The sequence below is a fragment of the Anas platyrhynchos genome, chromosome 3, assembly GCF_047663525.1.
Source record: "Anas platyrhynchos isolate ZD024472 breed Pekin duck chromosome 3, IASCAAS_PekinDuck_T2T, whole genome shotgun sequence".
Classification (NCBI taxonomy): Eukaryota; Metazoa; Chordata; class Aves; order Anseriformes; family Anatidae; genus Anas; species Anas platyrhynchos.
This window is the reverse complement of record NC_092589.1, coordinates 57,460,273-57,488,000: the sequence shown is the minus strand read 5'-3', so window position 1 is coordinate 57,488,000 and position 27,728 is coordinate 57,460,273. Positions and strand designations below refer to the sequence as shown.

General features: G+C 41.8%; 2 protein-coding genes across 5 annotated transcripts in view; one reads left to right on the top strand and one right to left on the bottom strand.

The window, feature by feature from the left end:
- Positions 1–4,109, top strand: part of EZR (ezrin) — a 35,614-nt gene extending 31,505 nt beyond the window's left edge. Inside the window, exons 9-13 of the mRNA XM_027454413.3 lie at positions 140–270; positions 784–944; positions 1,242–1,334; positions 2,160–2,408; positions 2,668–4,109. Coding sequence (XP_027310214.3) covers positions 140–270; positions 784–944; positions 1,242–1,334; positions 2,160–2,408; positions 2,668–2,832 — 799 coding nt within the window. The 3' untranslated portion in view covers positions 2,833–4,109. The remainder of the gene's footprint in view (positions 1–139; positions 271–783; positions 945–1,241; positions 1,335–2,159; positions 2,409–2,667) is intronic.
- The window catches only part of SYTL3 (synaptotagmin like 3), a 38,077-nt gene continuing 13,959 nt past the window's right edge, over positions 3,611–27,728 (bottom strand). For all 4 annotated transcript variants that reach the window (XM_072035954.1, XM_038175849.2, XM_013095341.5 and 1 more), the window contains 10 exons: positions 26,937–27,009; positions 23,441–23,565; positions 15,847–15,990; positions 12,925–13,103; positions 10,550–10,652; positions 8,647–8,817; positions 8,345–8,459; positions 7,637–7,745; positions 6,553–6,755; positions 3,611–5,303 (listed from right to left, as the gene is read on the bottom strand). In XM_072035954.1, the coding sequence (XP_071892055.1) occupies positions 5,173–5,303; positions 6,553–6,755; positions 7,637–7,745; positions 8,345–8,459; positions 8,647–8,817; positions 10,550–10,652; positions 12,925–13,103; positions 15,847–15,990; positions 23,441–23,565; positions 26,937–27,009 (1,353 nt within the window). In that variant the 3' untranslated portion in view covers positions 3,611–5,172. The remainder of the gene's footprint in view (positions 5,304–6,552; positions 6,756–7,636; positions 7,746–8,344; positions 8,460–8,646; positions 8,818–10,549; positions 10,653–12,924; positions 13,104–15,846; positions 15,991–23,440; positions 23,566–26,936; positions 27,010–27,728) is intronic.

Here is a 27,728-nt window from a genome sequence, read left to right as displayed (position 1 = left end):
ACCTCTTGTGGCAGTCTCATGGTCATTTCCCATTGAACTGTCTGGAGAGATTTTCTTAAATTCTCTTATCCAACTTTTCTTATCTTGCTGTAGCTTGTGTCTGTAAGCAAGCTTCAAGGATGAAATCTGTTTCTCACAGGCAACAACTAGAAAATGAAAAGAAGAGGAGGGAGACGATTGAGAGAGAGAAAGAGCAAATGTTGAGGGAGAAGGAAGAGCTGCTGGTGAGGCTACAAGAGTATGAAGTGAAGACTCAGAAGGCAGAGAAAGGTAAAGTACTTGGACTGTCTGACCAGATCACGTGTGTTGGGTTCCACAGCCTAAATCTGGTGACACTGGGTCTCCCGGCAAGGCACACGAGTATCTACCTCCATGAATAAATGCACACATGCATGCACTGCTGAGATCATCCAAGGCATAAAAGTCACAAAATCTGTTAATCTAACTGGGAATTGAAGGTCACACCAACTTTGTTTTCCTGTTACCTGAGAGGGTTTTAGTAGCATAAGCCCTCTGCAGCAGAGAGAAACAGAGCTCAGCTCTCAAGTGCTTTTTACTTAACAACTAACAGAAATAGTACTTTGGGAACAAGGCTTTCCAGTGAAATGGAAGCTTCTGTTTCAATGCACAGATGAGCAGGCTGGAGACACCAACATCTGGTCCTGTAATGAAGAGCTTGTAGGCTGCAGCCATGTGCTTGTCGTGACTTCTGCAGTTACCTAAGAGCCTGTCTTCGCTTTGGCCAGGCCTGTGGACTAACAGCACTGATCTGTCTTTTCCCAGAGCTCTCAGATCAGATCCAGAGAGCTATTAAGCTGGAGGAGGAAAGGAGACGAGCCCAGGAGGAAGCAGAGCGTTTGGAAGCTGATCGTTTGGCTGTTCTGCAAGCCAAGGAAGAGCTGGAGAGACAGACTATTGACCAGATAAAGAGCCAGGAACAGCTGGTAAGAGCCAGTCACTTGTGGATGCAAAGGCATGTTACTGTGCCCTTTGAATAAGGCAAAGCCTCAGGCTCCGGGGGGAAATAAAATAGAAATGTAGTGCAATAAAGTACTGGACCATCTGATAGAAAGATGCTAGTGCCACAATGATTCTATCACAAGCAACCTACTTTTTGTTCTTAATTTCCTGTTCATTCTTTATTAGAGTGGAGTATAATACTTGGGTCTTTTCTCAGTCAAACATGTTTCTTTGTGTGTTTTTTTTTGAGTCCTTATAATTCCAATTGTATTATTTAACAGGCTACAGAGCTTGCAGAGTATACAGCCAAGATTGCACTTCTGGAAGAGGCAAGGAAGCGTAAAGAGAGCGAAGTTGAAGAATGGCAAATCAGAGTGAGTATCTTCGTCAAAGTTGCTCTGAAGCTCTGCATTTGGGCAGAGCGTACCGTGGTGCTTAGCCTGGTGTAACTTCTGTCATATGTGGAGACTCGCATCCATGCACCAGCAGAAAAGGCCAGCCTTGTGGTTAATGTGCAGTATGCCTCCAAAACATTGCTTTCAACAAGCCTTTAGTCAAAATACAAAATGGGAGTCGTATAAAACCTAAAAATGTGATCATCTTGGAGAGGGCACCAGCCTTGAGGCTGCTGTCAGTGGCTTCCTGGTACCTGGGTCTGGAGAACTGTGTAACTAGACATGGTAAAACCGAGAATGAACCACGCGAGGCTGGCGATGTCTGGTGCTCCCAGTGCCACATCACTATTGCTGCAGCCTGAACAGGGGGGTAGAACCACTGAAGAAGCAAGAAAGCTGTCTTCCTACTGCATAACCTTGTTACACGTGCCAACTCAGGAGTCTAGGTTCTTGCTCTCTAGAACCCATATTTACAACCTACGCTTCTTCAAATGGAGAACGGGTTGAAGGTAATTTTCTACAAAACGGTTTAGGAAAAACTGTTTTGTTGGAGGACTGTTCTTAATTTAGCTACCCTGCGTATTATGCCATGGATAATAATACTGTCACTAGCAAAAAAAAAAGAAATCTGCTCAAGAAGGTAACAAAGTACTGTCAGCTGGAGACTTAATTCCTGATTTCTTGCTTTACATTGTAGAATGACAAAACTGGGAAAATAAGCATTGAAGTGTTCATAAAGCTTGTTTAAATCAAGAAATGCATTAAAATGTTCTTTTTTTTTTTTTTTTTTTTTTTTTTCCCCAGGCAAGGGAAGCCCAGGAGGATCTGGTAAAGACAAAGGAGGAACTGCACTTGGTAATGACTGCTCCACCTCCACCCCCACCTGTCTATGAGACCGTGAACTACCACGTTCACGATAACCTGCACGACGAGGGGTCCGAGTACTCTGCCTTCAGCGCAGAGCTGTCCAGTGAGGGCATCAGGAACGACCGCAACGAGGAGAAGCGCATCACTGAGGCCGAGAAGAACGAGCGTGTACAGAGGCAGTTGAGGGTAAGAAAATGTTTGGAGGAGGGAAAGTGATGAAAGAAATTATTCCTGGAAAATGGATAATTTAACCACTTGGTTAAATACACAAAGCTCAATAACTTCTTCGCTTATGAGAAGCAGAAGTTCATGAGAAGCATACATTGCGTCTATATCACTGATCTGTCCAGTCATTTAAGGACTGTTAAATCTCATCAAAATCACTGCTGTCATGAGCTGGAAGCTTCTTGTGTGTAATCTGTTTGTAATGTTCTTTTTATTGCAGGCACTGACAGATGAGCTGGCACAGGCTAGAGATGAAGATAAGAGGACCCAAAATGATATTATCCACTCAGAGAACGTGCGGCAGGGACGTGACAAGTACAAGACACTGCGACAAATCCGGCAAGGCAACACCAAGCAGAGAATTGATGAGTTTGAGGCAATGTAATGATGCTTATAACAAGAAAGCAAGACTGTGGGAAAGGCAGATCTTAATGCTGTGTTTTTGTTTGTTGTTGTTTTCCCTGAGGAGGGGTTACTATGATATTTAACAAATGTCCTCTAAACCCAGAGGTGTTTGCATCTCCCTTTCATTCCATCCTGTGTGTTAAATTTGATATAGTTAAAATTCATCGTACCACTGATCCTGGTAACTTGCTCATGCCTTTGCTTAGTGCCAAAAGGCCTTATGCTTATGTCACATCTCTCTTTAAGCAACACAAACCTGCATCGAGTTGTAGATGCGGGTCCTGTGCAGGTGCTGGATTCAGCTGGGTCTAAAAATAAGCAACTGTGGATGAATTTTGTGCCATATGTCTGTGTTACAGTCACAGTGTAAAGTCCAACAGTTGAGAAGACAACTCAGGAACTGCAAACACCTGTGTGTGTGCTTGTGCATGCACCCTGTTTTTTTCCTTCGTCTTCATGCCCACCTTCCCCTGATACACAAATAAAAGAACTGACAACACCTCAGAACTACTTTGCATGGGAATAAGGCTTTTTCTGGTTACTGTGCTCAATTGGAGGTATTCTGCAGTGACAGCTCACCAGCGTGGCGTAGGAACACTGACACCCTCCTTCCGTAACAACTAGGCAGATACTCTGTTGGAATAATACACTACCGTGTTTGCATTCCAGCTTCATTACTGATCAGTTATAGTGTAGTATTTATATATATATAAAATATGCAATACGTGGATTGCTGTACTAGTTTAAAAGGGGAATAGTTTTGCTCTGTATATTTTGTTACTTTTCAGATTTAATGAGACTTGCATCTGTAAAGAAGTCTAAACACTGTAGTCTGCAGTGCAACTGATTATTTACTATAAAGCATTATTTGTAAAGATCACTTTTTTTACTTAATGATGAAAAATTGATATGTACACATGATCCAATATATACAATTTTACTGCACCTATTTTTCTAACAAATTTTCTAATTTTTTAAATGTTTGATTTAAAGTTTCAGACTCCAAACATGAAGGGACTGCTTGTTTATATCACAGTTGTATTCTCTCTATTAGAGAGCATTTCTGTGACTATTCCTTCCCCACTAATCTCCCCCTTTCCTTGAAAATCTGTTAGAAAGTGAGATACAGTATGTTGTCAGCTCTTCTCTTCCATTTACAACATCTATGCTGCTTTATACTCCAGTTGAGTTTTGTTGTGTGGTGGTTTTTTATTTGCAGCAGCAAACATCTAAATAAAAGATCTGCAGAGTAACAAAGGAGTTGGAGTCGAGTGTTTCTTCGAGTGTAGCATGGATACTGGGTAAGGTATGCTGGTTTCTAAGATTCTGAGGCTAGCATGTGAATCCCTATATTTTATTTCTGTTTCCTTAAACACTGTGCTGGTCTGAAAAGAAAGGGTAACCCATGCTGGAATCTTCCCTTCAGTCACAGGGAAAAGAGGTATAACAGCAGCACTAGTTATGCTTGTAAATACAAAGCTTCTGCTGCCTGTAACACTGCTTCCTCTGAGGCAAAAGGAGGTGACAGGGCAGTTGGCATTAAGCTTGCATTTCCAGTAGTTCACCTGAATAAGTGATAAGTTTGGCTGTGCCATATACCACCTGGGTCAGTCAGGCTTGTTAATACTGGTTCACAGCAGCAGCTGAGAAGAACAAGGAACTTTCTATAACCACATTTATTTTACAAGCTGATGCCCTGCGTTCCCTGGCTGAAGGAGAATTTATACATTTTAACTGCTTGTAACCACCTCTAGCATAGCACCCAGTTGAAAGACCGGTGGGCCACCCAGGCAGAAGCTTTTTAGGGTTACGTGAAGTAGTATGGGCACTAGAGGTAATTCTGAAGCATAGAGGTTAGCGTCACTAATTACAACAAACCATTAAAGATGATCTAGTTTCCATTCCTCTCTGGTCACATACGAAGCATCAAAGCTAGAATGAAATCAGCTAAGTTTAAGGCTAGGAATTTTTCCCTATGAAGTATTCCAATCTGTGTTCAACTAACTCCAACTCTATACCCAGAAATAGGAAGCTGCAAACCATCTGTCTGCTAGTACCTTGTCAGCATCATTCATTTCAGAGTCTGTTACTCCTGAAGAAACAATACTAACCTTACATCCCACCTAGAGATACAGATAACAAAGCCTTAGTTTTTGGAGAAATACAACCTTCAGTGTCACACCCCTTCCACTGTACAACTACTCCCCGGATGCTGACGTAGGTACTGTTGTAGCACACCTTTCCCCAGACCTGGCATGTGTATGTGCCACTCGTATTTAAAACATCACACATGGGGGAGGAAAAGTTGTGCAGTAATTTCTCAGGATTTAAAGTTTTCCATATTTGAATGCAGTACAAGTGTGAAGTCCATCCACGTGTTTGGCCTGCAGAGCACTTCCTGCCATTGAAGTGCTGACTGAGAAAGAGCATCTGCAAATCCAAGCGATTCCTCTGCAAGAAAGCAAAAGGGAAGGTCACAGGGTTACTTTGCGTTTGGCCTTACCCAAAGGCTTTTCTAGGTCCAGCTCTGTACCTCTTCTGGCCCAAATGACTGGACGACAAACAAGCTGCTGCTCTCAATTCTAGAGCATTTTCAGCTGTTCTGTAGCACTCACATCATTCATTGCAATAATTTGTAGTTATAGAACGTTATTTACATACTGTTAAAGTAAGATCAGTGAAGAGCTCAGTCTGCAGCAAAGAAAAAATTCTTGGTTGTATGACTAAAAGCAGTGTGCATGGCAAAAACAGATCAGCTTGGTCATCTGCAGTGACTTTAATGCCTCACTAGGCTTGGGGCTTGGATGGTCTTTGTCACTCAGAAGCGTGTAGGCCCTGCTTTAACAGAAAGGAAAATGCTATAAAACAATCAAAAGCAGCTCATGAGGAAACCTGCACACTGTATTGCTAGTGATAACACTCTTCTAAAGTGCACGCTGATAGCACAGCTCGGTGACGTGTCTCAATTTTAAGCCTTTCATCTCAAATACTGAAACCAAAGCATTTACTGTCTGGGAAACGGGGTGAGGGACTCCACTGGGCAGCCTTCAAGTGACAATAGCTCTCTAGTCAAATTAATAGTCCTGCCCAGTCCGTGAACAGAGGATTTCTCAAACATTTCTGAGCTTTTGAGAAAGAAGGCTCTTTTTGCTGTTAGACCAGAGCCTAAAGCTCAAATATGCGCTTAGTCTCTTTAGGACTTCTGAGCAAGTTTCACATTCTGCATCTCCCATTGGAAGGATTTGTGGATATAAATCAATAAGCACAGACACCTGCAAGGTATTCATGTGCTTACTGCTGCTGTGAATGCTAGTACTTTAAAAAAGCCAAGTCACTGAAAACTGCTGAAGGAACAAGTCTTGAAAAATACGTAGGGAGCTCTAGATGAGCTGATGCACTCACCTGTTCTGTTCCTGTCTTCTGTGTGGCCAGGCTCTGTCCCTGAACATCCCCATGCTAACGAATGTCTTTGCCTGACAATGCCCACTGACAGCCCAGAGCTTCTGCACAGGCCTGAACTAAAACACGAGCACTGGTTCTTGCAGGATCAAAGCCTGAGACTGCAAGTTGCTTAGGTCAGGGTTTAGGGGCTGTGTGTGCAGGCACATGACAGATGCACAGTGCAAATACTACTTAGCATGTAAAATATTATCTTTTTCCCCAAAAAATTACCTTCAACATTTAGTGATGAAGAACTTACTTGCACCAAGCTTGGCTCCCCCTAGGAACTGATCGTGTGAGCCAAAAGTTGACTGGTCCCAGAGGGTCAAGTGTAGGCATGACTGCTGTAGCTGTGCTGGGGTAACATCAAAGACAAACAAATGTTTCCACTGAGGACAGTCTTCTTTCTTCAGGACAGGCGACTTCTGCTTCAACTCTGCTTGGTCTGGAAGGACAAGGCAGCTTCCCAAAAGAAAAAACAAAACAAGAGTTCAGCAAGTTTTCTGATCCAAGCAGTGTTTTACTCAATTAGAAAACAGAATATGGGCACTAATCAAGCAGGACCCTTCACTTTGCCTTAGAAAGCAAAGAGTTCAGCTAAGTGCAATGTGGAACATGATGCTAGTTTGTTTCTTTGGGGGACTTTGGCTCCTTCTGTCTGCCTTCAGTGTGGGTCTTCTACCTGTTTTTCCTCTGTTGTCACTGTCCTCTGTTGTGATGAGGGAGCCCTTACTCCCAGTTCTGTTACCCAATACTGTCTGAAACCTGCCTGTGCGGTAGATAAAATGCTCACCCCCTTCACTGAAGATAGGTACCACAGCAGGTGAAGTGGCTTTAGGAGGTATTTTAATATTGTAATGTATGCCTGACATCCAGAAAGTAAAATGACTCCACATACTAAGTACCCAGCACGCTGAAGAAAAATTCAATCCTTTCCCTTTTAAAATGTGTAGACCAAAGTTTTCTTCTCACTACCCAAAGCTGTATTAAATTGTGCAAGGGCACAGCTGAAACCAGGAATTAAAATACAGTATTTTCACCTCCCTCGAGTCACACATTTTTTCCTTCCAATATCTAAAAGCAGATGCTTAAAATAGTGAACTCTGAATTTTAATGCCAACAGTAAATTGTGATGTTCCACTCAGGACCCTTCACTGTCCTGCTGCGTGCTGCTATTACGCAGACACTCAGCTGTAAACTGTCACAATTACAAGCACGTCTGACTAAGAGCGTGGACAGTGCCACTTTCACACAGCAGCCTCCTGATGAAAGCGAGTTAATTCTTACCTTTGCACAGGATGTTTGTGACCCTCTCCATTTGAAGTGCTAAGTCTCATACATACCCTTTAACGAATGAGTTCAGCATTCCAGCAGGTCTCAGCACAGGCAAGTTCTTGGCCCCAAATATCATAACCTGAAGCTGGCAGTTCGAAACTCCTTCGTCTTTTTTTCCTGAAACAGGAGAATTCATCACATTAAATAGTGACCAGTTAGTTCAGCTGATAACGTAAGATGCCGCTGTAATTAAGCAGGAAAATTATTAAGTAATCGCTACAACTGAAATAATGACTCAGTGCTGCATTCAGATCATTTGAAAGATTTGAACCTGCTTATACAGGTCATGATTCACAAGCAGTGAATAAAAGCTCTGCAATTCCTATTCCAAGGATAGAGCTTTCAGTTGTATTTCCAAAAAGTACCCACGGGGCAATACCCACAGGAGAGTTTCCCTGAAACAAAGCCAGAAGCAGGAGAAACAGCCCAGCCCGTGGTGTGGTAGTGCTCCTCTGTTACAGCTCTGTTTGTAGAGCAGAGGCACAGCAGGCATGAGTAGGGAAGAAAAATGGAAGAATGCAAGCTGGTGACTTCAGGATTGTTTGTGGGGGAAAAAAGGAAACAAAACTAACCTAACAGCTAATTAAGACCGCTATTAAAGCAATCATCTTTTGCTGGCATTAAAAAGAACAAAAAGGTGAAGTAGGCACATTGTCCTTCACTGATCCTAATTCTTTTCTAGCCAAGGGATTCAGGTATTCTGGAATGTTTGATACCTTCTCTCAACCACCTTTCAAACTGGAAGTTTTTATACTGGGCTGGTACCGACAGTCTTGCAGACACCAGGAGTTCTCCACTGTACTGGATAAGGTTATTTTCAGGCTTTTCAAGCTGAAAAGAGAGACGTGCATTACATTCTATTCCACATCATTCTCACAACTCATTTATATTTATAACAGGTGTTATTCGTGGGCTGGATTGATGGCATTCTTCCCTCAATGACCTCAGAAGGGTGATCTCTTTCATAACTTTCACAACACTGTGTTGTTAAGATCCAAGCACAAGAACTAACAGTCACCTTGGATTTTAGCTGGTACCAGTTGAATGCCTCCATCGAGTTATCTTCAAAATTCCACGTGGCCAATGGAATCACCACTTCCCCCAGAAACACCCTGTACTTCAGAGCTCCTGCGTGCCACACGGAGATCTGAAGCTGCCGACTCGCCAGCTGGGAGTACTCAATCTTGTACTGGAAAGACAAACAGCATTTATAAAGCAACACACAGGGTGAATGCAGAGCCATGCTCACAGCCTGCTCAAAGGCTGCCTGACCACAGCGTGGCTGAAGGCATCGGGATGCAGACAGAACTATGCTGTCTGAACGTGCCTTGCAATTTCCATGTTACCTCACTTCTTAAATGCTAAAGTAATGCCCGTGCAAATATGAAATGACATTCCAGGAATACCTTGGCCTCTTGCTGAAGATTTTAATTCATCCAGAACTTTAAATAATTCTTGACCATTGTTTTTTATAATCTACTTTTCTGTTTTATACTCCCAGCCCAATTTGGCTGCTCTGGTTGGAGGTCAAGATTAAGACACGCGACAAAGGTGCTAAAACTTCCATTCTGGTCAGTAGAAATCTACTAAATGCAGTCAGCAGGAGCAAGGCAGTAATTCAGGAGACCAGTCCTTAAAGCCCTGATCTACTCCCTAGGCACAGTTAGAGCTCTCTGAGACATGGCTGGCTATCTGAGATACCCACATGAGTCTGGTAACCTGCATCCACCTGGACTCAAAATGAGGCAATGGCATGGCTGCGGGCATCTCTGCTGACATTTGGGCTGCTGAATCACAGGCTGGGTGTAGGCTCTGGGAAGGATAACCCTGAATCACCCTACCTAGCTTCCAGCGACTCCTAAGAGCACTTGTGCTCCTCACAAACGCACGTACCCAAGTGCAGGTGCCTTCATTTGCAGACAGATCCCACTGAGTGGGATCTCAGTGCTGTGGTGCAGTTCACCTCCACTAGCACTATGCTCGTTTGACCATTCCTGCTTGTTTAAACCAATTCAAATCATTTATAATTAATCTACCCTTGGTGTTCACGCAGCCAGCTCAGGCATGACTCTCACTCTCTACCAGTTCTGCATCGCTCTGGCACTGAAAAGCAACTATGGAATAGGAGCCAATTATTTCAGTGTTAGGTGCTTTTTTTCCTCCCAACTTAAACACTATCTACAGACTTTGAGATATACCAGAATGACATAGGTTGTATATATCTCGTTCTTGTTATCAATTTCTAACAATGTTCTTTTCAAACATTTTGCCTGTTTCACTTGCTACAAATTGCTGACGTTCATACACACTGAAACTTTCATGTAGCTCAAAGAGAAATGATGTAAGTTTGTCCATTAATTTTGTTTCACATCTCTTCCAAGAATACACTTTACCAAAGATCTCATGTGTTGCTGCAGCTCACTGATGCACAAGCACCTTAAGAAGAGGTTATGCAGTGACCTGGGCACAAAACTGGAAACAACCAAACTAATCCAGGGGTGCCCCATCCTAACTGCAGAGACACACTCCCAGTGACACAGAAAACAAAGGGCACCATTGGAAAGGGACACCTGTGTAAAATACTCACTCTGCTCTGCAATATGCTCAGATCCTGAACGCACCAAAACAGTCTATGAAAGACACTTTGCTTTTGCCACATGGTAACTCAGAACAACACCTTTAGGAGTGTTTCGTGCACAAAGGAAAACTCCTTTGAGGGTGCACAATTCACTAGTGGAACTTCAAAAGCATTTTCAGTCCAAAAGTTATTTGGACTGAAACCAACCATTTCTTAATGACTCTTGTCACTGACTCCTGCAATTGCCCCATCAGGACAATTCTGAACTTGCAGGATCGCACATTATAAAAGGAGACATTACCATGGAAGAGTGCTTCTAGCGACACATAATTGCCAGCAGTACCTTCAAAGTCTCATCAAATTCTGGATCCACTGTGCTCTTTTTGACAGCTGTCTTCCGCTTACTCCGAGGAGATTTATCAGGAAGTAAATAAATCTTGACATAGCTTGTAAATAGAGAGGATATGGAATGTGACCAGAAGGGGAAAAATATAAATAAATAAAAATAAATCAAACTAAGAAAAATGATTTATTTAAAAGAGATAAATTAATTATTTAATTCAAACACTTTTACTGAGTTTGTAATTTTCTAAGCAATAAAATGGCAAGTTGTGATTTATATCCTTTCTCATTAAAATGAACAGTCCGGCTATAAACGTCTCTGTATATCATTCAGATAACGTGTTTCAATCCTATTCTAATTGGGAAAGAATTAGGCTCTGAATGCGAATCTGCTATTACATACTCTTGTCCTCTTATAAAATAGCCACCAAGAATGTCACCTTGTCAGCTGTACTGACAGCTTTATGAGGAAAGCACAGAGCATATTATGTGCTCAAAGAAAAAATAAAGAACTCGATCACCTTTAGGTTCATTGCTGTTTGTGCTGATTGTTCACAGCATCAAGTAATATGGCAAATAAAAGGTATAATGACACATATAATGCATAATAATTCATAACACTTACACATATTAGTTGTTGTAATAACCACTAGAATGATAGTAGGAGAGTATGTAAAATGTTCAAAATTTCCTTGAATCAGCATTAAAGCAAAACAGTAAAAGAAAAATAAATTCTTCTGGAAGCTGAGTTGAATGAGTATCAAGCACCAATGACAACTACCCGAAGTTTCTCATGTGTAGGTCGTGTCAAAATTAATATTTAAACATTCCCCTTAATACAAGTTCAGTGGGCTGTATTTATATTACAGCTTCAAAACCAAAGAGTCTTGGCAGTAGGGAGTGCTGCCTCACAGCTTGGCAACTGTATTTTTGGTATAAATTCCAGATAATATGATTTAAACCAATTTCAAACCACCCTCTTGATTAACTTCCTGGCTAACTTACAGTCAGTTTTATTTCATATAATCAGTGCAGAACTTAAACATCTTCCTTATTTTTATCAAACCTATCCACAGGAAAAACTACTTTTTAAAATATTCAGGTAGTAGAATTCTTAGCCTCTTAATTAAATTGATCCGGGGTGATAGAGTAACAAGTAGACAGTCAGACCTCAAACCAGTCAAACAATTCAACACATGTTAAACATCACTTAAAACTTTGTTTTCTGTCAAGTGCTCTGAGTGCACTGACTGTACTTTTTTCTGTTGGGTTGGGAACCAACAGAAATACATAAATATATACCAACAGAGAACATAATGTCCAGTACACAGCTCTTCCCACAGCACCTTTCAGGCTTCCTGCAACTGTTTGTCCAAATTTATTACCAGGGGACTTAAAGAACTTTGACCCACCCCAAAACACTCCCAAACTGTTCCACTTTGTAAGCTGCTGTTCCAGCGAGGCTCCTTTCAACCCTAGGCTCATCTTTATGACCTTACTCTGCAAGATATTCAAAGCCACATTCCTTCCGGGGGAAGGTGACTGCAACTCTGAAATTTCGGTGTGGTCACTCAAGTGTTCAAACATCCCATGACAGCAGGGGTAGAGTATCTCAGGTATTTTTATTTTATTTATTTATTTATTTTTAGGTATTTATTTTTGTTAGGTATTTATTGTTAGGTTTTCTGCAAATGATTGCTGCATGGTCAGAGAGGATCAATTAGTAATAAACAAACAAACAAACAAACCACCAAGGCTTAACTCTCCAACCCATCATTTCTGTGACCTATTTTATCCACAGAAGTAGGTACTTCTTCCTCTTGTGATATGTAATTATTAACCAACTTCAGATTTTAAAATGTGTTGCAGTATCTGAAATTTCCATTCTTATTACAGATGAGGAAGATGGAAGCACAGAAGCAGTATGGCAATCACCCAGTAACCCACAATGAGTCAGTGGATGAATTAACAACATGACTCACATTTCAATTTTCCATCTCATGGTTTAGCCACGTGTATATTAATTTTGCAGGCACAACTTAAGAGCTAGAATCTTGTTCCTGTTAAGAGCTAGAATTAGTTGCTGTCAAGATCCAAAGGTGCTCATCAGCAACACAGATAACCAACTGCCTGCTCACATGCACGTGAACAGACAACTAATAGCAGAAAATGGTCAGAAGAGAAATCAAGACGTGCTGGTATGAAACCTGTTTGCCTTGCAGTGTGTAGCTGTAAAAAGTGCAGATATATACACTGGATGTTCTGAAAATGCTAACTGGGCATACATAAATATTGAAATGGATTTATATATGATGGTATCTTCAAACCACAATATTTTGCTTATTATTTCTTTTTCCTTCTCTACAAAATACTTACGGATTACATTTTTTCTTCTTCTCTTCTCCATAAGCCAGATTCTTGCATCCCTTGATGCAAATTTCTAAGATGCGAGCCTTGAAGATGTATCTTATGGCAAACTCTATTTCTCCTGTGATGTCAGCTTTGCCAAAGTTGCCAGATTCAGTGCAAGTGCTGTTAAGACTATACAAACTCCCCTAAGAAAAGACAAATGTTTGAGAAAAGTAGCTTCAGATCTAATAGGACAAAACATTTATTTCCCTCAAATGCCAGTTTCTTTAGTGACATGACTGCAGAGATATTGGAAATCATGAAGTCTTTAGGTTAACTGTATAAAATCATGTTGTTGCTTCTGTAGCAGCCTTGAAAATTATAACTAATTACATTTCTACTGCTTCACCTTTTCAGCAAAGTCTGAGCTAACAAAGTGCTTTCTTAGATAACTTCTATATATAGAAGTTGTCTCCCAGTCAAGTTGCTTCCCATCAGAAAAATGTGTAAGGTGTTTGAAAGGAAGAGAGTACTGTCTCCTAATGATGGCTTCAGAAAAAGCTCTGAAATCTAGGAATGTATGAAATACAGAACTAGACTGCTGTTAATAGTGATGCTATGAGCATCACTGCTGAGATGCCAGGTTCTATTAGGTATTAATGGTTACAAAAGCAGCATTGCACATCCAGTAAACACACTACGAGATCACAAAATTCCATATAAAATGACATACTCCATACTGTTCAGGAAAGATTAACATACAAAGATATCCAGCCGTCATAAGTTTATGCATTAAGAAGGTGTTTTCTGGCTCACCTCAGCCACTTTTTTCTCTTTTCATCTACTTACTTTCACCTACAGGGCAAAGGTTTGGATGCCCTCCATCCAGATATATATAAGCAGTATTTGTTTCTAGCATTTACAGAAGCCATGAAACTGAAAGGAATGAAGAAACTACAGTCTTTCTGTGGCCCAGCACAGGCACATAATTTGCTAGTGCTATCTACCCATCTTCACTGTAACAAATCATCAACTCAATCAAAGTAACTCGGTCTCCATTCATTTATAATGGTACTCTTTAAGGTAAGCTCTAGGATCTTTTTACGTATCATCTGTCATGAAAATGCAGTTGCTGTTGGGATTAATCTCACAACAATATCATCCTAGATTGTTAAAATATCTGTGTTAGATCACTCCTCTGTCTGAAAAAAACACACCAGCCCACACAGGACTGGTTAACCAGGGAGTTCTGCTTGCACAACCCAGCAGCTGAAAGTGCAGAGTAGTGTTTATCAGATCATATCTGTCTTCCATGCAGATGCTCTTGCCAATGCTGCAGAAGTGCAGCTTGCCAAATACTCACATTAAAATTCACATGAACAGCTTACTTAAATTAAAGAAGCTATCTAGGCTATCTTATAAGCTCTAAGCAAAGTAGAAACCTGATAAAAGAAGGGTCAGGGTGCTTATTAAGGAAGTCACAAGTAGTGTTAGGGCTGTTTTGACCTGCTGCTTGTTGCGTGTAATCTTGCTCCCTCTACAAGATGCGTATCAGTGTAATCTATCTCCCTTGCAGGGAGATCTCCCTTTGTTCAGTTCTGCTCTTTCACTCTCTGACAAAGAATATTTTTATTCATCTGACCAAAAAAAAAAAAAAAAGTTTATTTTCCTCAAAAATCCTTCATGACAAAGGAATGCAAGTAGACTTTTTTCTTAGCTCATATGTCTTAACAGAAGTTCTGCAAAAGTGTTTCAAAATGTTTTGCACAGAACCTCTTATTTATTCATAGAAACTGGAGACTTATTCTGATTAATAATGTTAGGACTGAAAACGCTACATATGCCTCCCACCTGATCAGAAATTAAATGTGTTCAATGTAGAAATCACTCTTGCTTCAGTGAACAGAGATTTAGCAATGACTTTATGTATTGTACTCCTACTGGCATGACTGGTAGCTATGGCATCTTATGTTTTGGAAGACATATTTTCATGAAGTGGTCATCAACAAACACCCATAAAGAGAAGTTTAATGGAATTTGACCTTCCCCCCTCTATAAGACAAACTAGTAAAGTTCAAATTGTTGCCAGTAGAATCACAAATGTCACCCAAAATGGTCATTCATTTGTCTGTGCAATGTCTCAGACTCCACAGCACAGTAAACTGTGAGAGTGCCAAAGGCCTTGTTCGTGTTTTCACTCCTCTGCAAAGTGAGCAATCTGTTTAATTCTGATTCCCTAAAAGTCATTTTATTTCCTTTCTTTACAATATCAGTCTTGGTTTCCTTGGCCACTTCACCCTGCTTAACCTCATCACTAACACATAGAAATTATCTTCCACAGTTAATCACAGAGACTTTAAAGTATGTACTGAATTCATTTACAGCTGGCTTCCTTCTCTGTCATTTGCAGTATTCAAAATGTCATCCATCAGGGGAGGTTTCAGTGACATCCTCTGAGCCTATGAACTGCTCCCCTGACTTCTGCAACTCTTAGCTTCCTCTTCATTCACTGACATGCTGACATTTGAATTTCCACTGACATTTGCATTACCACAGCCCTTGCAGAATAACAAAATCCCTCTGTTAAATGATATTTTAAGAAAAAAGTCAGCTACAAATCTAGAAAGAAACACATTCAGGGTCCAAACACTAATAAAAAACTGAAAGAATGTTAGATGAATTTGCAAAATTCAGAGGAACCTGACACATCAGTTATTCATTATTAATGGATACATCCATCTATCAATTATCTATTATTAATTTGATTTGGCTAATGCTGTAAGAAGTTCACAGTGCTTCCACGAGGATTATGCCAGAGGCAGTCAGCCTTTTATCAGAGAGAAACTCAAGTGAAATCCCTGTTTCATTTTGTAATACAATCCAAAATCTTAGCTTTTATATTTGTCCTCATTTGGTACCTATTCTGGTGTGCTTCGCACTTCAACTTACATGCTTCCTGCCATCACAGAAAACTGCATCACTTGTGGGACTGGTTGTTATGTCTTCTTCTTGCTTGAAACTCCTTTTGGTAAGGATTTCATTATCATTTTGGGCCCCAGTGATGAGCTGTTGAAGACTGGGTGTACTTTTTATCTGTAAGAGATTAAGCAATTAATTTTGTTTTGTTTAACAAAAAAGCTCTGATTCCTTCAGCAATGCTATCACATGAAAATTCAGTAAACAGCTACAATTCTCTGATCAATGTCATGCAGGTGGCACACTTCCAATGAAAATGTAGTAACTTAATTTAAATATTGATTTACAACATTCTCATGCCAGCTAGTAGTACATTCATTATATTCATAGCTTTCTAAAATCAACACTCAACCACCTAAGCTATGGATCACTACTTCCACAGTAATTGCTAACAGTCTACTAACAACACACCAAATGTAGCAATACACCAATAAAATGCCTTATTAGTCTTTAACAAAACAGTAATTTTTCAAATAAATAAATAAACAAACAAACTTCTGATGTTTTCTTGACTTTGCTTTGACTTTAAGTTCATTCACTTTCCCAATCTTCTTATGAAAGCTTTGATAACTTGTCGAAAACTGTATAGTAGCAGAACCTGAGATTTACTTTCAGCCACCTATGTTATCACTTTATTAACCCTGTTGTTATTGAAGTGCCAAAAGACTGACACACATGGCTGGAGATATACTGAAAATGAGTTTGGGGTCACTCTGACACACCATTACCCCTGTACAATACAATCTATGAAAACTGTATTCACAGTTCAGTGGGTAGGAAAAGAGTGAGGTGAGAAGTTTTACAGGGTGAGGATCTAAGAGAATAATTGTATAACAAGGATTACCCAAAAGACTAGAAAGACTACAGTGTGGCTGAATCAACAAAGGAACAGAACTTATTTGCATCAGAAATAGATAACAAACATTTATCAGACCTAGAAACCTCTTCTGCACCATCAGCAGAAAGCACTAAAGAATGAGGACAGCAGAAGAGATAATATATTGAGATTACTTTAAAAAAAATAAAAGTAAAAAAACCAACAACCACAGGATGTGGAAAATGGAAAGCAGTGTGCTGTTATTATAGTACACAGTAGTTGTTATGTGTAATAACTGCCCTACCTTAAAAATAGATGTAAGAATTCATTAAGTTCCCTTTTGAAAAGGAAACAGACAGAAAACAAAATGTGTTCAGGATATAGACTTAAAAAGAAAACCCCAAAACATAACATTTCTCAGTAGAGAAATTTTCTTCTCACTTTTAAAAAGCTGAAACACCACCAATTTCATTTCCTAACCAAAACAAAGTGCTACACACTGAATTTTGGCTTCTATACTTGGTTCTGAAAGACTTCTCGATTTTGTTCAACAGAAAGTAAGTGACTGAGAATGCGACATGAATATCAGCACTAAAGTTAGCACCAGGTCATAAGCAAGACTCCCACCTAGCCCAATTCATTAGAATTGGCTGCAACAGTATGAATCCACTGTCACAGGAGCAGTAACCCGCAGGTACTGACACACCACAAAGAGCTTCCAAAGCCTACACATTTCTGCTTGTTCCCCCAGCAAGGTAGGTATAATTAAGTCCCTCTAATGAACTTAAAGAGTCTGATAGTGAGAGACCCTAGAAAACACTACTTAATTAACTTCCTAGATTCAGACTTTACAGGGGTTCGCACTTCTTGCTTTTGAATTGTTGTTTGTTTGTTCTAAATTTGAGTAATTTTCAAAGGTGTTTTACAAGTATAATTTAAAACATTTTTTTCCTCTATTTTTAGTCATGGTTCTAGCAATGATGTAAATATCTGCCCTTGTTAAAAGAAAAGAGTAATTGGAAGTAATACAAATGCAAGAATAATGCAATATTGCTATTGACGGGGATTAATAATTTTTAAAGTCACAGCAAAGATACAGAAAGCCAGCATGTAAGTGCAGGGACAGGCAAGTAAAATTTCCTTCAATATGAAAACACCTAAATGTCAAAGATGATATTCACAAGAAAAAAAGAGACCAACAGTAATTCTAGCATAACTAAAATTCTAGTTTAGATATAGCCTAACTGGTTTGAATGAAACAAATGGACCCTGAATCATAGAAATAGAGCTCCGACAACACAAAGAACATTGAAATCTAGCTTTCAAAACCTGCAAAGGGTGGACATAAATCGAGCCTTAAACCTTTAAATTAGACGATTAAAATCTGACACAATTTTTTTTTTGTCTCCTACATACATTTGCCAACCCAAAGAATCCACCTATCTTTTAAACATGACAGGCTGCTTGTGATCATCATGCAATGAAACAGTTAAAAGTTCATATTATCTACAAATAGCGTTTTATAATCTGATGTTTTTCAATGCATTAAGAGAGCAGTGCTCTGTCAGTGGAATAGTAGATAAAGTAAGAGTAATGTGTATAGCTTGCCACAATGAAAGCACCACTTGGGTAGTTAATGTTGCTAATTTCATGTGTAATTGCATGCATAAATACCAGAATTAATTTCCAAGAGTTCACATACATTGCTGGTCCAATCCAAATCACTAGCTCATGCTATCTGACATCCTGTCTCTTCCATTTATCAATACATAACATTTCAGAGGAAAATAAAAAGTGTGCACTGAGGTAGCTGTGAATAATATCATAAAATGAGGTCTGGCCCCAAGCAAAAGCCCTTCTTAAATTCAGCCACTTGGCAGACTGCATTTACCTCATAAAGTTGAGCAAGGCGATTCAGTATGTACGTACTATGTGGAAATTTGAGTAAAGAGAAAGTTCAGTCATTTGAGAGGTGAAAGCATTCAAAACAAGTTTTTCAGTGTACCTTTAAAGCAGGTATGTAACATCATACTCATCCTTGCCTACCTCATGAAAAGAAGATTGGATTTTTCACAAACTTCTCAAGCAACTTCTCACGGTATCTTTCTGGACAAAATTTCCAGCACACAGCTACACAAGTACATACATACAATGGGTGTACAGTTGGCTGATGGGTTGGTTGGGCACAAAGGGTTACAGTAAATGGGGTTACATCAGGCTGGCGGCCAGTTACTAGTGGGGATCCCTGGGGCTCCATTTTGGGGCCAGTTCTCTTCAGTGCTTTTATAAATGCACCAGGCACGGAGCGCTCTGCAGGAGGTCGGTACACACTCAGACCGACTGCCTGTTAAGGAATGCAGCGGTTCAGGTCAACGGATGCAGGGAGTGTCAGAGCCTGCTGCTGCCATCAACGGGAGGCAGAGACGCTGCGTGTGTGAGGTGTGAGCAGGTGGATGACCTGGTCCGCATGGTGGCGGAGCTCAAGGAGGAGGTGGAGAGGCTGAGGGCCATCAGGGAGTGTGAGCGGGAGATTGACTTCTGGAGCAACTCCCTGCAGGGCATCAAGGAGAGGTACCGGGGTGAGACACCCCAAACGGGGGTGGACCCCTTGCCCTGTCGCCGTCGGGCCGAGGGAGGGGATCTGGGAGCTGAGGAGGAGTGGAGACAGGTCCCTGTGCGACGTGGCAGGCGATGCCCTCCCCCTCCGGCCCCACCTTCCCAGGTGCCCTTACAAAACAGGTTTGAGGCCCTGGAGATTGAGAGACCGGTAGCTGAGGAAGAGATAGAAAGTGTTCCCAGGAGGATGCCTAGGGCGAGGAGGTCGACTCCACGCATCAGAACTGCCTCCACCAAGAAAGAAAGAAGGGTGATTGTCGTGGGAGACTCTGTCCTTAGGGGGACAGAGGGCCCTATTTGTCGGCCTGACCCTACCCGTAGGGAAGTCTGCTGCCTCCCTGGGGCCAGGGTCAGGGACGTGGCCAGGAAGCTCCCCAACCTGGTGCGCCCCTCTGATTATTATCCGCTCCTGATAATCCAGGCGGGCACTGATGACATTGACAACAGAAGCCTGAAGGCTATCAAAAGAGACTTTAGGGGACTGGGACGGTTAGTGGACGGAGCAGGAGTCTCTATTCTTGGCGGGGCCAGGAAGGGAACCAGTAAAACCACTGTATTGGACTTTCGGAGGGCTGACTTTAGGCTGCTCAGGACACTGGTTGGTGGAGTCCCATGGGAGGCGGTTCTGAAGGGCAGAGGGGTTCAGGAAGGCTGGGTGCTATTCAAGAGGCAAATCCTAATGGCACAGGAGCGGTCTATCCCCATGTGCCCAAAGATGAGCCAGCGGGGAAGACGACCAGCCTGGCTCAACAGAGAATTGTGGCTTGAGCTTAGGAGGAAAAAGAGGGTTTATAATCTTTGGAAAATTGGGCAGGCCACTAGGGAGGACTATAAGGATGTAGCGAGGCTGTGCAGGGACAAAATTAGGAAGGCCAAAGCTCATCTGGAGCTCAAGCTGGCTACTGCCGTTAAAGATAACAAAAAACGCTTTTATAAATACATCAACACAAAAAGGAGGACTAAGGAGAATCTCCATCCTTTACTGGATGCGGGGGGAAACTTAGTTACAAGAGATGAGGAAAAGGCGGAGGTGCTCAATGCCTTCTTTGCCTCAGTCTTTAGTGGTAAAACCGGTTGCTCTCTGGATACCCAGTACCCAGAACTGGTGCAAGGGGACGGGGAGCAGGATGTGGCCCTCACCATCCACGAAGAACTGGTTGGTGACCTGCTACGGCACTTGGATGTGCACAAGTCGATGGGGCCGGATGGGATCCACCCAAGAGTACTGAGAGAACTGGCAGAGGAGCTGGCCAAGCCCCTATCCATCATTTATCAGCAGTCCTGGCTATCGGGGGAGGTCCCAGCTGACTGGCGGCTAGCAAACGTGACGCCCATCTACAAGAAGGGCCGGAGGGCAGACCCGGGGAACTACAGGCCGGTCAGTTTGACCTCAGTACCAGGGAAGCTCATGGAGCAGATCCTCTTGGGAGTCATCATGCGGCACTTGAAGGGCAAGCAGGCGATCAGGCCCAGTCAGCATGGGTTTATGGAAGGCAGATCCTGCTTGACGAACCTGATCTCCTTCTACGACAAAGTGACGCGCTGGGTGGACGAGGGAAAGGCTGTGGATGTGGTCTACCTTGACTTCAGCAAGGCTTTTGACACCGTTTCCCACAGCATTCTCCTCAAGAAACTGGCTGCTCTTGGCTTGGACTGGCGCACGCTTCGTTGGGTTAGAAACTGGCTGGATAGCCGGGCCCAGAGAGTTGTGGTAAATGGAGCCAAGTCCAGTTGGAGGCCAGTCACTAGTGGCGTCCCCCAGGGCTCGGTGCTGGGGCCGGTCCTCTTTAACATCTTCATCAATGATCTGGATGAGGGCATTGAGTGCACCCTCAGTAAGTTTGCAGATGACACCAAGCTAGGTGCGTGTGTCGATCTGCTCGAGGGTAGGAAGGCGCTGCAGGAGGATCTGGATAGGCTGCACCGATGGGCTGAGGTCAACTGTATGAAGTTTAACAAGGCCAAGTGCCGGGTCCTGCACCTGGGGCGCAATAACCCCAAGCAGAGCTACAGGCTGGGAGAGGAATGGCTGGAGAGCTGCCAGGCAGAGAAGGACCTGGGAGTGATGGTGGACAGTCGGCTGAATATGAGCCAGCAGTGTGCTCAGGTGGCCAAGAAGGCCAACGGCATCCTGGCTTGTATCAGAAACACTGTGACCAGCAGGGCTAGGGAGGTGATCGTCCCCCTGTACTCGGCTCTGGTGAGGCCGCACCTCGAGTACTGTGTTCAGTTCTGGGCCCCTCGCTACAAGAAGGACATCGAGGTGCTCGAGCGGGTCCAGAGAAGGGCGACGAAGCTGGTGAGCAAGTCCTATGAGGAGCGGCTGAAGGAGCTGGGCTTGTTCAGCCTAGAGAAAAGGAGGCTCAGGGGTGACCTTATCACTCTGTATAAGTATATTAAAGGAGGCTCTAGCGAGATGGGGGTTGGCCTGTTCTCCCATGTGCCTGGTGACAGGACGAGGGGGAATGGGCTAAAGTTGCGCCAGGGGAGTTTTAGGTTAGATGTTAGGAAGAATTTCTTTACTGAAAGGGTTGTTAGACATTGGAACAGGCTGCCCAGGGAGGTGGTTGAGTCACCATCCCTGGAAGTCTTCAAAAGACGTTTAGATGTAGAACTTAGGGATATGGTTTAGTGGGGACTGTTAGTGTTAGGTCAGAGGTTGGACTCGATGATCTTGAGGTCTCTTCCAACCTAGAGATTCTGTGATTCTGATTCTGATTCTGTAAATGATCTGGACTCAAGATTTGAATACATAATAACTCTGCAGATGATACTAAATTAGGAGGAGCTATTGACTCCCTTGAGGGCAGAGAGGCCTTGCAGAGCGATCTTGACAAACGAGAGGGTTGGGCAATCGCCAACCACATGAAGTTTAATGAGAGCAAGTGCCAGATTCTGCACAGGGGATGACGCAACCCTGGATATATGTACAGACAGGGGGACAAGAGGCTAGAGAGCACACCCACAGAAAGAGAGCTGGGGGTTCTGGCTGACAGCAATATGAGCCAGCAGTGTGCCATGGCAGCCATGTGGTGTGCCCATGGCAATGCCGTGGCATTGCAAGCAGGTCAAGGAAAGGGATTATCCCACTCTACTCTGCACTGGTGTGGCCTCACCTCAAATACTGTGTGCAGGTTTGGGCACCACAATATAAGGACATAAAACTATTAGAGCACATCTAAAGAAGGACTACCAAGATACAGGAGAAGCAGCTAAAGTCACTTGGATCGTTTGGCCTAGAGAAGAGACTGAGGGGAGGCCTCATGATGGCCTACATTCTCCTCATGATCTCTTCTTTCTGGAGACAGCAACAGGACCCCAGGGAACAGTGTGGAAATGCAACCAGGAAGGGTCAGGCTGGGTGTTAGGAAAAGTTTCTTCACCAAGAGGGTGGTCAGGTATTGGAACAGGCTCTCCAGGGCAGTGGTCACGGCACCGAGCTTGCCAGCGTTCAAGAAGTGTTTGGACAATTTTGAGACATAGGGTCTGAGTTTTGGGTGGTCCTGTGTGCAGCCAGGAGTTGGACTCAGTGATCCTTGTGAGTCCCTTCCAACTCAGGATATTCTATGAGTTATTATAATATTATATTCTATTCTATGAAAACACTGAAAGCTAGAGACTGTAACCAGAGAGAAAGGAAAACGGAAGTCACCCAACAACAAGCAGCAGTCACTGTTTTATACTTGCCAAAAAGAAAAAAAAAAGAAAAAAAGCTTAGTGAGTGTCAGGATGGGTTTTAGATGGCCATTGCTTAGTTCTGTTCAGCAGCAAGAAGGGCAGAAGAAATGAGAAACAGAGAACCTCCTCACAGCCTAATAATAGAGAAGCCATACAGATGTCAACCAGCACCAACACACAGTCTGTGAGCACCTGAGAGCAAAGCAATCCATGCCCTCCCTCCCCACATCAGGGTCTTTGTAAAATCTTGGTCTAACATTTCAGCTCTGGACTGAGACCAAGTGTGGAGACTCAGTCAAAACCCATATCAAGAATCAGAGCGCTCAACAATTAGTGAACATCAGCAAAGCCCAGCTTATAAACAAAAGTAAAATCCCACTGTGTAAGTCATGATTCTTATAAATATATTCAATTCCTGAAACAGCCCTTTAGAATTGTGTATAACAATTTGGATACCCTGCTTGTAATGTTGATGGCAGTGTCAGACTGGCTCCTCCTTTGCTTCCTTCTTTCCGCGTTCTGCCCATAATCTGTTGTTAGGAGACTTCTGTCAGCCATATCATTCTGGGACTTCGAGATTTCTGAAGTGAATACAAAGAGAGAAGTAGCTGTAACAAACATTGCAAGCAAATCTGTAGATTTATAGGCAAATAATGCATCTTTCAAACTTTCATCCTACAGTTTCAGTATTCATCTCCTAAGAGTAAGAAAGAAGGGAAGGCAAGCACTTCCCTTTTTGTATAATTATATTTTGCTTATCTAAATCTTTTCTACTGTTCTAACTGGAAATTATAGTCTTTATTTCTTTTCTTTGTAGCTGCTGCAAGGAATTATTTTATGCTATCAAATACAGTTTTCTCACAGAAATAGCTTCTACAGTCTTTATATATATTTTGATTTGTAAAGCAGTTTGGTTTGGTTCAGGATAAAAGCAAGACTGTTATAACAACATGCAGTGACAAGACAGTGGACATTAGAAAGAGTATATTGGAAAATATTTAGAAATTAATCCAAAAGATGGATGAAAGTAGAGATATTATGTACTTTGGTCCCAAACCACACATAATTTTAAGAACAGAAGTAGCCCTCATTGACTCCAATTAACATTAGTCATACAGATAAGCTTATGTCTATACTTAAGTATGTAATTGAATTAGCACTTTGCTAATATCTAGCATATTGTCAAATAAATCTATAGGACAATTGGACATTTAGTGCACCCTTTTTTGTTTCTTACTCCTTAGGGTACAGTCAGAACTTCATTTAAGTGGAAGGGCAGCATTCATTTATGATTCCTGGGGTTGAAAACCAGTAGGCTTAGCAGCAGACACTTTGTTGTAAATCCTACAGTCTCTCATCAAGAATTAATAACTTTTAAGTGGTACACAAAATAGCTATCACATGTTTAATTCATTCGGAAGAAATAAATATTTCTCCCATAAAATAAATCTCTGTGGAGGAACCTCAGACAGTAGACAATACGTCATTATTTGGTACTTAAAAACAATGGCACTCTTAAGTGTGATTTTTAAAGCCACTTTGGGTTAGTTTTGTTCTTAGCAGCAATCAATTGTCAGATGTTTACTGTACTCCGTGTGCACTATTAAGGCATCACATGACATATTCATAGGCAAGCTCAATTAAGTCATCTCTCACTGTAAATGATACCAGATTTTTAAAATACACAGTGAAATCAGAGATCATAAAAGAGACTGGAGTGAGATATCTAATGGAGTAAACATAATTTGAGTAGTTTGACAAAAGCTTCCCCCATACTCTCTTAAAACAAACAAGTTACAAAACAGATTATAGTGAGGGAAAAAGGAAAAAAAAAAAATCATTTTTCAGAACTATTCCTCCCTCCTTCAGCATCTCTACCCAGGTAGTTAGTATGATGAGCACTATCACTAGATCCAAGAGCAATTTTGCACTGCAAATAAAACTACAACCAGCAACTCATTTTACATCCCCCAAATAGCAACCATTGGATTATAATCTCCTGTTGCTGCCAAACTCTGCCAGAACAGGAGGCAAAATGATCAAAAACAGACCGTACAACGGAGGCATTGTGCTGCACATGCTAATCCTTTGTTCCTGCTGCTCTCAGCCATGCACACACACTGGCTGCAGCGATAGAATCAGAGTCAGGTTCAGAACGAGGTTCTCCACGTTTGTTTACTGCCATACCCAAGAGCTGGGTGTATTAAATACCTCTGCATACCAGGGCATTTTTATCTAGATAAGATATAGGGCACTAAGTTTAGACACTTGTGACTGAAAGCATTTATCATCACGGTACCAGGTTTTATTAAGAGACCACATTGTCTGAAAAAGCTGTTTTCTTTGGTCAAGGAACCTAAGCCTTTCTCTCTAAAGGACTTTCTATACCTTTTAATTATTGACTTTAGTGATTGTAGCAGCCTGTTATTTTCTCACAAATTAAAAGGTTCTTATCCTAACTGAGGATGACAGCAATTGAGTGGGGTTTCACATACAGATGAGCTGACCTAACAACTTGCTGCCATACCCTTCTGCAACCACTGCTTTGTGCTCCCTGGCTCCTGGCCACATGGCCCAGCACCCACTATTGTGCAGGCTCCAACACATAAACCAAACTTTCAGCCTATTTAACTCAATAAAGCAGCAGAAAACTACCCATTTGTTTGGTCTGCTCTTTTAATTAGCTAAATTAGCTTCCAGAGAGGTCTAGAAGCACTGTTGCTAATTCAGGTTAAGCAATGGCAGCATGAGACCAGAAACATGACAGAGGAAAGATGTGGGGGGAGCAGGGCCTTTTTACTTTTTACTATGAAAGTTGCTTGCTGCAGTCCTGATGGGGTCTGGACTGCAGTCCATTAACTGCAGATTATGTCCAGGCTGCAAACTAACAGAAAGCAGAGTAAATTAATTTGCATCCAACTCTGTGCTGCTTCAGCTATGCAATTCCAGTAACACAGCACCCTGCACCACACTTCTGTTCAGGGGAGGCAGATATTATGTCTCTGCATATCTTTAATATTTGTTCACATCTACACAACATTAAATTTGTGTAGTTAATAGGACTGATGGAAGAAGTCAGAGGAAACTGTGATTAAGGGCTAAGAAAAGAGTTAGGGGGAAACACTAAAGCCATATTTACTCAGGTCTAGTCTTATATTTGGGGTTGTCTAAGATGAAGCTAGTAAGAAAATGTTAAGGTTGGTTCAAATGCATGCAAATCTGCAAGCTCCTGTAATCTTCATAAAGCTCAGAGGTAGTTTTCCTCTGGTCACTGATGCTTTCAATCTCTTTCACACAGACAGGCTGTCCCCAGTGTCACAAGCCTTAGAGGTATGTACACAGCCTGCAAGCCTAAATAACAGCAGGCAGCAAAAGTGAATGGAAGGAACCAAAAGTATCAGAATGAACAAAGAGTTAGGACTGGCAGGTTCTTAGAAATGCACACTGAAAAAAAAAAAAAAAAAAAGAAAGAAAAATGTCACTAGACAAACTGAGAAAGGCAACATCTTGAAAAACGCTAGCGAAAGAAAATGTTCTACTCTACTTCCATTACACGATAGGTTCACTCACAGGATCAGTTGGGTTCAGTGAAATAGTTAACGTGAAGATCACCACAGGAGAAGGTAGGTATTACTCTGTAGTAACTTGTGTTAAATACACTGCATCTGAACATCCAGTAAACTTTAAAATAACATTGTGCAGTCTTTTTACATCTTTACGAGAAAAGCGTTTTTGGTTGGTAACATCAGCTTATTAAATAAACAGCAGAATACTGAAGGAGAATTAGGCTTACTGTATTATTTTTCTGCTTGGCTCAGTCTTGGCATTAGTCATTTCAGCCATTAGTCAATACCCTTTGTTTATAACTATATTACGGACATCAATTTGGCCCAAAAAAATGAAGCATTTGACTATGTTACCCTAGGATGGCAAAGCAGTGAAATCTACTTACTTTTTATATGCGTCGTGAGAGACAAGAACAAGTTTTCCACAGATTTATTAAAACTTTTGGACTGACTGAGATCCTGCAAATGAGACACCATGAGTAAGAAAACATAGTATTTGCTGTTTTAAAGTTTCCATGGTCACATAACAAGCAAATGGTAAGTCTGCCTTATTATCCTGTCTGCTAGCAACTGTAATGCAAAAACTGTAACACAAACCATCAAAATCACTTTTTTTCTCTCAGCAATGAAAGTAACACATAATAATGATCACTTTATCAATAACTGCTGAATATCATAGGATCACAACATCACCCAGGCTGGAGGGAAGCTCAGGAGGCCTAAATCCAACCTCCCGGTTGCAGCAGGCTCAGCTGTGAGCTCAGATGAGGTTGCTCAGTGCTCTATCCTGTTGGGCCTTGAAAGTCTCCAGGCAGAGATTATAGACACCGCACAGCAACTCTGGGCAACCCGATCTGCTGCCTAACCATTCTCCGTGCCAGAAAGGGATTGCTGGATTATGGTCTGAACCTCTCTTATTTTGACTTTTGACTGTTTTGTCCCCTCCTCCTGCCACGCACTGCTGGGAAAAGCCCAGCTCTGTCTTCTTTCTGACTCCCCCATAAACGCTAAAGAGGTCAGATCCACTAAAGCCATCTCTGCCCCAGGTTAAATAAGCTCCTGTCCACCAGCTTTCCTTACAGAAGTGCTTGAGCCCCACCCTTCTCGGTGCCTCTACACTAAACATGCTTCCAATTCATCCGTGTATTTGCTATTCTATAGTGAGGAACCCAAACCAG